General features: G+C 34.3%; 1 protein-coding gene across 1 annotated transcript; it reads right to left on the bottom strand.

The window, feature by feature from the left end:
* Positions 1 to 4387: 4387 nt before the first annotated feature.
* Positions 4388 to 6866, bottom strand: LOC133184891 (uncharacterized). Its single transcript, XM_061319965.1, has 2 exons — positions 5530 to 6866; positions 4388 to 4990 (listed from the first exon to the last, which is right to left on the bottom strand). Exons 1-2 carry the CDS (start codon positions 6542 to 6544, stop codon positions 4425 to 4427), a joined length of 1581 nt encoding a protein of 526 aa, XP_061175949.1. The 5' UTR covers positions 6545 to 6866; the 3' UTR covers positions 4388 to 4424.
* Between the last annotated feature and the right edge of the window lie 7521 nt (positions 6867 to 14387).

The following is a 14387-nucleotide window of genomic DNA, read 5'->3' as shown; positions in this document are numbered from 1 at the left end:
GAAAAACGAGACAATTATAGCTGTAGGAACATAAGAAAAGCTTATGTGTGAATGGTCATTGAAATAATGGTAAATCATTGATAACACTATAAGTTGTGAATATATTTATATATCGGAAGACTATTACTTATATGTAGTAGGTTTTCCTAATAAATTTATCGGTAAAATGTGTATATATTCCTCACTGCTTACACGAAAAGAGAAAATTAATGAATAAGATATTGTTCAAATACAATTAAAGCTGTAAAATTTTGTGCTTTAATCAATACACTTCAGTTTTTTTTTTCTTTTTTGAATACATTCTGTTGTATCAAATACTCGGCCTATTCATAGGGCATTAAAAGGCACAGATACTTGCGTCTTGGTTTATATATACATGTATGTTTGAACCTTATTGATATGTAAAAAAAGTAAAGTACATTTTTTACAAATCAATAAGGAACATACATATTTATAAACCAAGACAAAAGTACCTGTGAATTTTACCCCCCCCCCCCAAAAAAAATCAATTTATCAGTAAAATGTGCATATTCTCTGCTTTTAATTTATCCTTGACGGAAATGAAATAAGAGCATACAACATATCCATTACATAGTATAACAGGTTTCACAATAAACACCAATTAATGAAATTGTTATTTTTTCAAAATTTTACAAAGGGGGGGGGGGAGACACACATGCGGCATTTTGAACAAAGTATTTCTTCCTGCTATAACCCTGTAGGCTGTCAGTAGAAACTACAATATATTTTCTGTCGGTAGTGGTATAAATTCAATTCCCCGCGCTTGCGCGGGATTTCATCTAGTTATATATATATTGTCGCCAAAAGTATCAAAATATTTTTTTGAAATATTTCGACAATGCACCTACAAGAATTTTTTCTTCATGGCATGTATTTCTGACCATAGAATTTCTAGATTCTTTACGCTCATAAAATTCAAGTTCATCGAATATATACTTTTCAACTCCTCCTCCATGCCTACGTGTATTTCGGCGAAAACGAATAGATGGATGATATCCTTTAACTAATAATGAGTTATTTTCTTTGCTATTATCAAAATGTATGTGTTTCACTAATCGTTATAATATCAAAATTTGATTGTTCTGCAGTACTGCAATAACAAGTTTTGATAGTAAGCTACATGTACAGGCGCGAGGTACACGTTTTCTGGGGGGGGGGGGGGGGGGTCCGAAATCATTTTTTATTTGCTTCAGTGCATACTTTAAACACTCTGCAAATTCGGGGGGGGGGGGCAATAAATAAATTAATTGGAAGGGGTGGAGAGAGATAAATTTTCCTCAAATATCGTTTTTTACATATACACTCCCAAAAAAATGCGTACCATTTGTTCAAAAAATGTAATTTTTTTAAGTCTTCGAATTTGAATGAATTTATCAAAACAAGTAGTGATGTTCTATTACCACTATTAGCAAAAGTATTTAATGTTATACTGAATAATGGCAAAATGCCGGAATCATGGAACTTATCAATGATCACATCCCTGTACAAAAGTGGAGACCCTAATGACACAAATAACTACAGAGGTTTATGTGTCACTAGTTGTATGGGGAAACTTTTCACAAGTATATTACAACAACGTTTAAATAACTTCATAGAAAATAATAATCTATTAAGTCAAGATCAATGTGGATTTAGGAAAAATCATAGAACCACTGATAACATTTTTATACTCAAAACTTGTCAATAAGTATTTGTGTAAAAAGAAAGAAAACCTGGATGTATGTTATGTTGACTTTTCAAAGCATTTGATACTGTATGGAGATCTGCATTAATGTATAAAATCTATAAGAAAGGTATTGGTGGAAACTTTCATAAACTTCTATTTGGTATGTACTCTAATACGAGGGTTGTTCGAAAAGTTCGTGGACAAAGTCAATCCTCGTTGTACTACTTTCAAGAAATTTAATACAAGCACATTATCACATGTAAAAATATTTATTTTGTTGATGTGTGAAGTTTCATTCCATTCGATTTAATAGAAATCAATTTACTTTATTTTAAAATCAACATGTTTGGTTACCTCGGAGCAAACTAAGTAATATTATAACGTCAAAAATATAGCGTCATGAGATTCTCAGAATATTCCCCCTATGCATTTCACACAGTCTGGTGCAATATCTGCTCATTTAAAACGTGTCTCTATCAATTGAAATTCATTTTGTTAACAATTGTTCCGGTAGCATAATTTTGATTGTCAATGTTTTCTTTTTTCACCGCTTAACTATGCTTTCACAAGACCAGCAACCGTGAAACGCCTTTCTCTTTCCAAGACATTACTAACTGAACGTTTTTGGGTTGATTCTTTACAGAAAACCGTTTTCTCACAGATCATCCTCGTCTGATAGAGAGTCTCTATCATTCAAATACCGCCTGGGCCATTTACACACACATATGCATGAACCGTTTTGAGATATTTCATGTTTCTTACAAGCTTTTCAGATTTTATTCTGACGTTTTCCAGAGTACAACAGAAAATTGTATCGTAAACTGCTGCTCTGTGACGTTCTACGACGTCACCTTTTTCGCCTTTTTCAATGAGAACTACCTATCTTCAGAAATTGATTTCTTTTCCATGAAGCAAACTATTCAGTCATAATTTGGAATATGAAACGATGTACAGTACCCGCAACGTTATTCTTGACAATTCTATCGTGTCCTATCGTGCGTGTATCCGGCCTATCGTATCGTGCGTGTAGCCTATCAGGTTTTCCGTTTTTCCTATCGTGTTTTGCGTTTATCAGTAATCCTATCGTGTTGTGCGTTTATCAGGTTTTGCGTTTATCGTGTTTTGCGTTTATCGTATTCTGCGTCTATCAGGTTTTGCGTTTATCGTGTTTTGCGTTTATCAGGTTTTCCGTTTATCGTTTTCTCCGTTTATCAGGTTTTCTTTCGTTTTGTTAAAAAAAATCATATTTCGGAATCATTCAGAACAATGGCGCCGAAGTCGAAAGGAGGTAGAATGTCAACTGGAGAAAAATTAGCGATCGTCCGATACCACGCAGCTAATATGCCTATCCAGAAAATTAGAGAAAGACTACGTGTTCACCACAACTGCATGATAAGTCGCCAGGGAATATATGATTTCTTAGAACGCTGGAAATGTGGCCGAGGTTTTGTAAGGAAAACAAGGACTGTCGGTGCTAATTCCGTGAAATTGAAACCTCTGCATTTGAAGTTCATGGACAGTTGGATTTCTAAAAACAATGAACTTACAACCCAAACACTAAAAAGAAAACTATTTGAGGTCTTTGGCTTGAAAGTGTCTTGCAGCCTTATCAGAAAAAGACGGCAGGAGCTCGGATGGAAGACAGTAGTGTCCAAGACATGTCAGCTCATCAGCAACAAGAACAAACTGGTATGTATTATTATTATAAATGCTTTTCTGTAATTTTTTATAATGTGCTTTTGGCAACGTTACTTATTTGGACATTGAAATATTCAGTCAGTTTTAGAATGTAAGGAATATGTTGTCTACAAAACAGCTGCTAAAGAACGGAAAATATAGATCTTTAGACATGTTACTGTAGATTAATGCACATATGATATGTATAAGTTATAATATAAAAAGATGATAGTTGATTGGAATATAATAATGCATGTGCATTTGTTTCTTGTGTATCTCTCTCTCTCTCTCTCTCTGTATATATATATATAAATATTAGTTAATGTTATGGTTGTTGCTCAAGAATACCCAGGTCCCTGTAACTTTGTAAATCAAAATGAAATTTACTGTAAGAAATTTCACATACTCTGTACTTGCCGTAATATGTTTTTTAATAATTCATTTTTTTTTAGATTCGGCTTCAGTGGTGCTTAGATTCACTTAATCGTAAGGACGACTTTAGAGATGTGATTTTTGTTGATGAGAGCACTGTTGAAATGTCTGCAAATGGGAGGCTTTTCTTTCATCAGGAGGGCTCGAAAATCCAAAAGAAATGTTCCAGAAAACCCAAACCCAAACATGCTTATAAGGTGTGATAATCTGATAAATAAATCATATTTTACACTAAAAATATATATGAGCCAGTGTATGAGAAAAGGGGTCTTATGACATAAAAATCACAAAATCAGATTTTTGCTGATTCTTGTAGAATAAAACGCAAGGAATCAGAATATATAAGTTTTAATAGTATATCTTAATGATAAGTGCTTCATTTTATGGTTACAAAAGAGTGCAAAAATGGCTAAAACGTCATAATCCTGTATTTTGACGTCAAAAACGTCATATATCAACCCCGGTGAAATTACGGTTTTAATGAACAGAGTACTATTTAAAATTGTTTTTCTTTTGCATTAATTCTATTTTTCAAAAAAATGTTTAACAATCAATATTTGTTGTTTGTGAAATAAACAAAATATGGCATTTGTCACATTTTTAATGGAAAATAAATAGCCTAGGTAAGCTATTCTTCAGTCTGGGCTGGAGGGCATAATTCATCTTGACATCTTGGACGTACATACGGTCTGACCTTCTTATAAAGATACTGAGCTCTTTCTCTAGACATTCCGAGGGGTGCAAGTTCCCTAGGAAAATTTCCCGGAATCTGCTGAAGTCCATCTGGTTTTGATATTTTGATTTTTTTCTCGGCCGAATCACTATTTTCTTTTACAAATACAAATCCTGGAAAGTCCACATGAAATCGGAAAGAGTGGTATTTTGAAATACCAGGTAATGAGTTGAAAAAACGGCCCAAAAACTCTTTCCAACCGTAGTATTTCCATGTAGACTCTCTTCCGTTGTCGTAGAGAATACCTTTGTTTGTTGTTGAAGAATGATCAAAAACTCTCTGAAGTTCACTCATACTATCACAGTCTGTGCGACGGAACAGCTTTTTTGCCCTTGCAAAACCTGCGTCAATCAGACATCGTGTATGACCAACTACCTGCATCAGGTAAGTAATTTGATGATGCAAACCAGTAATCACTCGCCATGCAAAGTACGCAATCAAAAACTTGTTCTTGTTTTGACCTGAAAATACAGGAACAATAATTTACTAGAAAATGTTGTATTTATCTTTAAATGGCATTTTATCTTGATGTAAGTGAAACGTACAAATACTTTTTTTCATTCATGCACTCAAACATGATTCAAACCCAAATGAAAATTAACAAATACTGTCCATATACTGCTTAAAATTCTCGCCATTTAGTTTTAAATATACAAGCCCCTAGGTTGCCTTCATACAGAGTCAATATGTCATAAATTATAATATCCCCCCCCACCCCCACCCCTGGAAATTAACATTAGAGATTTAATATTCTAAAGGCGGAATATTTATTAAAAAAAAATTATAAATGGTATTGCAACAAAATAATATATTAGATTCTTTGTGTTTAAAAAACTTACAACGCATCAATGAGATGAGGTGCTGTTGTAAAACTGCTTTCTTTTGCTTAGTAATATTTCTACATTTAATATTGTACACTGGATTAAAAGATTATTACACATAATCGTGATACGGTTTACGGTTATAAACAGAGAGAGAGAGAGAGTGTGTGTGTGTGTACCTGCACAATTATCAGCATGTATCAAGCACTCTTTTTCTCCATAACCATAGTTGCCAAGGCCATGATGCACCAAGGAAATAACAGTATCTGGACCATGCGAATGCGTTCCATCCAGTCCAAGTGTTTCATTTTCCCCGATCAAGTAGTTATATTGCATAGGTTTGTCGTCAACTCGAAAACCAAATATGTGTACTTTCTTTAAAGTAAGAAAATATAGGGGTCCCATCTGACGTGCATGATGAGGCAAAGCAACACTTTGGCTAAAATCAAACGTATAGTGAACTTTAGTCATATCAGAGGATAACGGTTGGTTATGGTGTTCCTGGCGATCGATATCTTGCAATTCTTCTAGCGAATCTTTAACCAGTTTTTTGTAGAGATATCTTTCCTTCTGTGCTATATCGATGTGATTTTGAAATTGTCTTAAGGCCTCTAATTTGTCTTCTTCTGATCTTGCATCAAGTACCCTCTTCCTCAGCAATTCACATTTATGACAAACATCAAATCGAGGACCGCATATTTTAATATGTGAACAGCAGGAGTTCCATATATTTGTAAATGTGTGGTACTCTACTTTCCTTACATCATCTGTATCACATGCCGACTTGTACTGGCCATGAATAGCTTTCTTCGTCGAATTACAAGGAAGAAAAATGGGAGGCTCATCATCCCTACCTCTAGGGGCTGCAGGCTGAGGGAGGCCGTGTTCCTCGGCGTAGCCCAAAATGAAATTTACCACTCTCTGTACATCGTCAAAACTGACTGCATGCTTCGGCTTCCTTCCATGATTTCCATGTCGTCTAGGGACGGCCCCATTTGCTGAATAATGTTTCAAGAGATTAGAGAGAGACTTTTTCCCGACATCAAATAAACACTGGAAAGTCGATCTACAAATTTTCACATTTCTAAAACTGTAGTGGTACGAGTTCCGGACTCTTGATCCTTTTCGAGTGACAGATGACCCGGCAATGCTAATAGAACCCATGATGTATAAATCTTTTACATCTTTTTCCATTTCTCTAACATTAAATACATGGTCAAGAATTACGGAATTCTCAAACTTTGAAAAGCAACGCTGACCACATTTACAATTTTGTTTAATGTCATTCAGTTCTGAAGGGGTGTCATTTTCATTTTCACTCTCACAGTCAGACAATTCATTTCCTGATTGAGAGAGAACAAAATTGCGTATTCGGTCTAATCTATTCGGATCAGAGGGTGTATCGTCCTGATCGCTTGTTGAACGATCTTCCTCAAAATCTGAGTGTGAATTGGCAGCTGATTCCAACCCAAAGTGTGTATTGAAAAGATCATCTAGTTCCTAAAAATTAAAAGACTATTAAATCTTTGAAATCGACGAAATATAATAAATTACTTGATTTATTTAACGAATCTATCCCCTAAATGTACTTCATGTTCATTTATAATTATTAAATGTATTAGTCCTATATAAATGACATAGAATTAAATTTGAAAGATCCACTTTGATTTTAAATAGTAGAATTTTGCAAAAAATGTATGGTTTTCTTATTATTATAATTTTTTTTTTAATTTCTATTCTTTTAATCTTGATTTGTGTTCAACTATTTAAAACTGGAGAAAAGAATATGATTTACTTTTTAATTCGTATATACTCTCTTTCTCTAATTTTATTTATTTATCTTCATTATTATTTTTATTTATTTGATTTTTTGTAGACTTTATCTAGTCTGTCCGTCAATATTCTGAGAGTTATGACAACTCTGATGCTAAGCACCGCGTAAACAGAGGGAAATTTAAAATATCTATTGGACGTTTTTATTCATTAATGTTCATGTAACTATTTAAAGAAAGTACAAGGATTAATTTAAAGCAATTTGTAAACGTAAAATTGAAAATACTGTACAAAACGTAATTGTGTGTTAAAATCTTAATATATAACATCTAATCTGAAAGTTGTAGTTCTGTAAGAAATCCAAACACTCGTCCGACTAGTTACCATATATGTGAACATTTATTGTGCCGGTGACTTGTTTTTCTTCTTTTTATAATAACGTGGATATGGACTAAAAGTTATTTATAAGTAAATTCCTTGTAGTGATTTCTCACATCACTTGTAAAACTGCATTGTTCGGTAATAAACTTATAAAACAATACACACGCGCACATTGCAGTGTGCGCGTGTGTATTGTTTTCTCAGTTTATTACCGAACAATGCAGTTTTACAAGTGATGTGAGAAATTACTTTAACGCATCATAGCTGCATTATTCTGACAGGGGCGTAGCTTGACTTTAAATACATTCTATAGAGTCAAACCATAGGGTCCGGGGTTATGGGCCGCTTCAAGCCCCCAGTAGGTCCAAAAGTTAAACAGAGCCCTGGTAGAGGTTTAGTGGACTGACCCCCCCCCCCGGGCAGAAAATGGATTTAGGGGTTTTAAAATGCAATTATCATACTTGTCCTGCACAGAATTTTCGTCAACTTTACCAATTTCATAGCGTGGATATGATACTATACATTATATATGAAAGTATTTAAAAGCTCACCGACCTCGGATTTCTGGTGATGTTAAAAAGTTAATCAATATGTTTACTAAAACTGTAACGCATTTTCAGATGAATACACATTTTATCAAACTTAGTTTTTATTTCGTCAAAACTATAATTGTCAAACATTCATCGATTTTTAATATTTTCCCATCACTACCTGCCTGGAGTTTTTCGGTAAAGGAGGTAGAGCCCAATCTTGATGATATGAACGTACATTAAAGATTTGCTGATAATATTACAAAATATTTTCTGCAATGTATTGTTAATTATGGGAGGGGGTGATGGCAGTTACCTTATTGCCACAATGGAAGCTACGCCCCTGTCTGACCGAGAAAATAAGACTCACATGCTCATGTTGATTCATTTTTTGCAGTTCATTTCGGATTTAATCTTATATTTATTTCCTTGGTATTAAATTAATATATTGATGTTTCATAAAACTTGTAATACCTGTTATCTATAGCAGCTATACAATATCTTATTCCATGCCGGTCTTTATAGCTGTACGTAGCGTCGGTAGGTTACATAATCGATCTTAATAATTGTTGACTAAATTGTACATACATGTGTAAAATTATCTTAAATAAATACCTGAAATTCAGAATTGACCTCATCCATGATCACATGATGGTGGTGACTACTATGGTCAACTGATAACGTTCAATAGCGTAGGTAATCTATTTCCACTTTGAAATGGAGCGTCTTTGAAAATGCAGACGTCGCGCAATATTCTGACGTTTATGACGTTTTCTGTGCATTATGACGTTATGTCATAAGACCCCTTTTCTCATACACTGGCTCATATTATTTCTTTAAAATTAAATGTCCCTTTTTCAAAACAGAAAGAAGCACATAATCTGTTTCTCTTTTATCAGATGGTAATAATGTTGAAGTTACAGTCAAAATACTCCTTTCCCATTCTGTAATTTACATATTACATCAATGTATTTTCCAATAAAAGGGAAATAGGAACATTTCAAATTCATATATAATGACATGTGTATTTTAGGTCCACGTATGGGCAGGCATTTCCTACCATGGACGAACAAACATCTGTATTTTTAATGGAGTCATGGACTCTCTGATTTACCAGGGGATATTGCAACAGAATTTTCTGCCTTTTGTGGAAGACAAATTTCCTAATGGGTATCGATTGTACCAGGTGAGAGTTTACTTATCATTTCAAGTATGTTACTTTAACAATGCAACTATAGAAAATAAACCCTGTATTTTAATTGTGATTTATTTTGTAGTATTAAAGATTTTGTTATGTTTATAGCATGAATTGGATGTTTTTCATGTAATAAAGGCTAACAGTATATAGACGTAGTAGATGTCCAGTATGCTATGATTTGCACTTAAATTTGAATATCTTTGTTATCATAGGATAACGACAGCAAACACACATCGAAGTCAACTAAGGAATGGATGGCAGAAAAAGGAATGTTGGATAAAGTAATGAAGACTCCAGCCTCTTCGCCAGACTTAAACCCCATCGAGAATGTGTGGGCTTCTATGAAGTATCACCTGCAAACAGTGACAAAGCCAAGAACAAAGGATCAGCTTGTTCAAGGAATTCGAAGTTTCTGGGAGTCGCTCTCTACAAGACAGTGTTCTAGGTATATAGACCACATCCATAAAGTCATACCATTTGTTGTCCTCAATGATGGTGAAGCCTCAGGATTTTGACATCGTCATTGACTGATATTGTGACTGAATTTTTTGTGTCATACTTTGTCAGGGTTCTCATTAACGCAAGAATCTGCGTCCTAGACGCAGTAAAATTCCTTGGGACGCAAGGTTCTTAAAAACGATGCGTCCGCGGACTCGTGATCGGACGCGTCCTCGTTAGCGAGAAAATTCGGGAGATTTCGAAAACGGGGAATTTAGATGTTAGGATTTGTCAAAGAAATATTTAATCGAAACCTTCATGTAACTATCATAAAGTTTATCCATTAGAAACAACTTTTCTTGTACTTATTTCACTTTTTTTAAACAGGGATTGATCATAAGATATTTCATGTTTATTAGTCCAGTCATAATAGTGTCGCATGCCAAACTTAAAAAAAAAAACACTTTTGAATCTTGAGTGTTATCTACATGCAGAAACCATAATTACTGCTTGTATACACAATGGGGCTTGATTATCTCGTGAATTTCACCCAGTGCAGACGACCGACAGGATTAGTTACGCCTCATTGCACATGACACCTGTGATTGTACACAGTCAACTTTTGGGTACTAGTTGATTATGCAACAGTTAATTTTAGCTTTATAATCACCAAGTTATTTTTATGGCAATTGATTACGCGTGTATTTTAGAATATGGCTTGAATGCATTACCAGTTTATATACTTGAATATGTTAATATTGCGTAAACAAACTGATAAAATGATAAAGATTTTTATTGATGTTTGGATGGAAGAATACTGCAATATTTTAGTTGGGACTCAACATAATTTTTCTGGGACGCATCAAATTTAGCTGGGACGCAACCTTCTCAGAAATCTTGAGTCCTGGGACTCAAGTTAGCAAAATCCTAGTGAGAACCCTGCTTTGTTAATGTGATATATGGTGATATATGGTCATGCCATTTGTTGTCCTCAATGATGGTGAAGCCTTGGGATTTTGACATTGTCATTGACTACCGTAATTGCGACTAAATGTTTTGCGTCTTACTTTGTTGAATTTTGTTAATGTGATATATTACATTTTCAGATCATCATTGTATTCAATGTATTGTCAATTACTGTAGTTTACAAAAGTCAGAACTCTTGTAAGCATTTTTCATTTCATGTTTTTGTTCAAGATAACATTGATTTTCCATTCATGTTTGGTTTGAGTACTCCATACTTTTGAAAAACACTTCCAATTTATTAAATTTTTAGTAATGATTTATTTTTAAAATTCAGTTTTTTGTTTACCATAAATTTCATCTTACTCCCTTTGAACACCGAGTCATCAAAACGGTTATTAAAATATTCTCTAGAATTACAGTTGTTTGGTGTTTGAAACATATTTTTTATCTTAGCTGATGTCTTTGATACAATTTAGATTGTACTGTATATAGACACAATATTTATACATAAATGCTGAAAAATTCTACTTAGTTATGTATTTTCTACTGTAAACATGGTAAACTAGCACATATTCATTACATGCTCCATGGGTCCTCTTCTCAGGATTTAATATGGCTAAATATTCCTTCTTGATTGATTTTAAGAATGTCTCTGTTTTAATACCAAGATTATTTAGATGGAAACAGTAATTTAATTGGCACAAAACTTTCAATATGAAGTGGAAACCAATACCTTGGGGTTAAAATTTCAGAAGATTCTCAGGAACAAGTACCACATGGTATTCAATAGAGCCTCTGGATCTTAAGTTATAATAAACAAGAGGCCCATGGGCCACATTGCTTACCGAGCACATTGGCTAGGTAAAAGCACAACTCAGTTCAGTATTGAAAAGTTACCGGGGGGGGATCCCCCATTGTGGACCCATCTATCCCTGGGGGTCATCAATTAAACAAACTTGAATCTACACTAGCTGATGATGCTTCCATATCAATATGACTGATCACACCTTTGTTGTACTTGAGAAGAAGATTTCAAATTTTCCCATGTAAAATTTTGATCCCCACCCTACCCCCGGGGTCATGATTTGTACAAATTTGAATCTACACTATGTAATGAAGGTTTCACATAAGTTTAAACATTTCTGGCCTAATGGTTCTGTAGAAGATTTTTGAAAGATGACACAAAATTTTCACTAATTATTATCTCCCCTTGAAAGAGGGTGTTACCCTTTATTTGAATTACCTTGAAACCCCTTAGCCAAGAGATGCTTTGTATCAACTCTGGTTAAAATCAGCCCTTTGGTTCTTGAGAAGAAGTCAATAATGTGAAAAGTTTACAGACAGACGCCAGACAAAATATAATCAGAAAAACTCAATCGAGTTTTCAGCTCAGGTTAGCTAAAAAGTCATCAGATCACCAACACATTTTGAAGTAGATTTATATTGTTGTCTGGTTTCTAACAGAGATGGTCTTCATCAGAATGCAAATTGTCAAGTTGGTCAAAAAGGAGAGACATAAAACCTTAGGAGGTCAAGCAGAAGTTGTACTTGTGTACAATTTTAATTCATCTTAGATGCAAAGTTAAATATGGTAGTAGGGACTATAGCAACAGGAATATAAAATTTATTACCTTGGTACATGTATCAATTATTTTTATGATCTTTTTTTTTTATTTAGTTCAAATGCATAAAATTAAATTCGTTGCATTCCATACTTATCACGTGATCACATACTATATATATCCTCACTCATTCATGTTCGATTATCGAGTCTCGCTATAACCTACGGGTATACGTGATACACGAGTTCCACGAAATGATTGATGAACAGGGACAAGATCTGGATTTTGACGATAAAATTCTGCAAGAAGAACAAGATATTTCTACAGCAGATGCTGTTTCGTTATTTAATACATCACTTGCTAAAGCACTAGCACAACAGAAGGAAGATATTCTGGGAGAAATACGCAAAACTCAGTCTGCCGAACCAGTACCTCCGGGACCTTCTACTAGCGTGAGTTATAACTTTAATGAAAAAAACAGAATTGAAAGATTCAAATGCTTGTCAGCCAAAGAAGTTCGAGTTTAAACAAGAGGGAACAAAAATTCAGTTTGTCTTTAATTCAGAAAGAATAATAACATTAAAGAATATAGAATCGCTCGTGCATGCAGGCAAAACTCAAGAAATTGAAAAAACTAATCAAGTCAGAGATAAACACGTTAAACCAAAGAAATAAGATTTTAAAGATTGCAGACAGACATGGTTGGGATACCGTACAAGAGTATCTTGACGATCCTCTCGCTGATAATAGTGAAGACGCTAATAAGCTACGAACAGCAGTTATACGAGCATCTCGAAAGAGGAACCAATACAAGCCGTACACAAGAGAATCCAACAGGAGTGGATTCAATGCACGTTCCTTTTTTCGTGGCTTCAGCCAAAGCTATTCACAACAGCGCAACGATAACTTCAGCCAAGGAGCATCCCAGCAATTTAACGACGGACTCTGCTTCTATTGTAAAAGGCCCGGACACACAGCAAGAATCTGTCCGTTCAAGCCAGTTCTCCCTCGTGGAAAACAAGCAGCTGTCGCAAGCGCAGGTTCCAGTTCACAGCAGTCAAGTTGAACAAGTTGAGTATAATACACATGATAAGTTCGAATTTGCTAAAAGTGAAAATGTTGTAAAAAAAAAAAAAACAAAACAAAACAGATTGACCAATCATTCTGATTTTTGGGAGAAAAATTTACTCCTCAGAACTAGTGTTAAGCACAATTAAATATGGCTATGTAATACCTTTCATTCAAGAGCCTTCTTCAAAAATTTTAAAATACAACAGATCTGCTTTTGATAATGCTGATTTTGTTGCAAAAGCTATAAATGAATTAGTTTGCAATGGATGTGTAATAGAAGTTACAGATATTCCATATATTGTAAATCCGTTGACAGTTTCAGTCAGTGAGACCAGAAAACAAAGATTAGTGCTAGATTTAAGACACCTAAACGAGTTTGTATTAAAACAAAAAATCAAATTCGAGGGGGTCAATGAAGCTAAACAGTACGCCAGAAAAGGTTATTACATGATCAAGTTCGATTTGCGCTCCGGTTATCATCGTATAAACATTCATCCTGATCATCAGAAATATCTCGGGTTTTCATGGTTTAAAGACGGTATTCAAAAGTATTACGTATTTACAGTTTTGCCGTTTGGTCTTTCTTCAGCTGGTCACATTTTTACAAAAATTGTACGGACTTTAGTAAACTACTGGAGGTCTCAAAGTTTCCCTATCATAGTGTATTTAGATGACGGCTGGGCATGCGCCACACAAGAAAAATGTAATCACATTTCTAATTCTGTATTATTGACTCTTTTACAAGCCGGGTTTTTGCCTAATTATGAAAAGTCAATGTTTTATCCTACACAAAAGTTAGACTGGCTAGGATTTACCTGGGATTTACAGAAAGGTGTCATACAGGTACCAAATACACAACGTAATAAGATTCAAAATATTCTAGATAAGATAAAGGCTATTCTTTTACAGCAGAATACAACGGCAAGAAATTTAGCCTCAGTTTTAGGTAAGATCATTTCACTCATTCCAGCGTTTGGTAACATATGTCAGATGATGTCAAGACATTTATGCATGGCAGTTTGTCAGAGAATTACTTGGGATTTGCATTTTAAGATTCCACATAATGTTAGAGCAGAATTAGAGTTTTGGTTAAAGAACTGTGAGTTATTACCAAATAT

This window comes from Saccostrea echinata, unplaced genomic scaffold (assembly GCF_033153115.1).
Source record: "Saccostrea echinata isolate AGI-Se365-2 ecotype Australia unplaced genomic scaffold, CSIRO_AGI_Sech_v1 ptg000011l, whole genome shotgun sequence".
NCBI lineage: Eukaryota > Metazoa > Mollusca > Bivalvia > Ostreida > Ostreidae > Saccostrea > Saccostrea echinata.
This window is presented reverse-complemented; position numbering and strand designations above follow the sequence as displayed.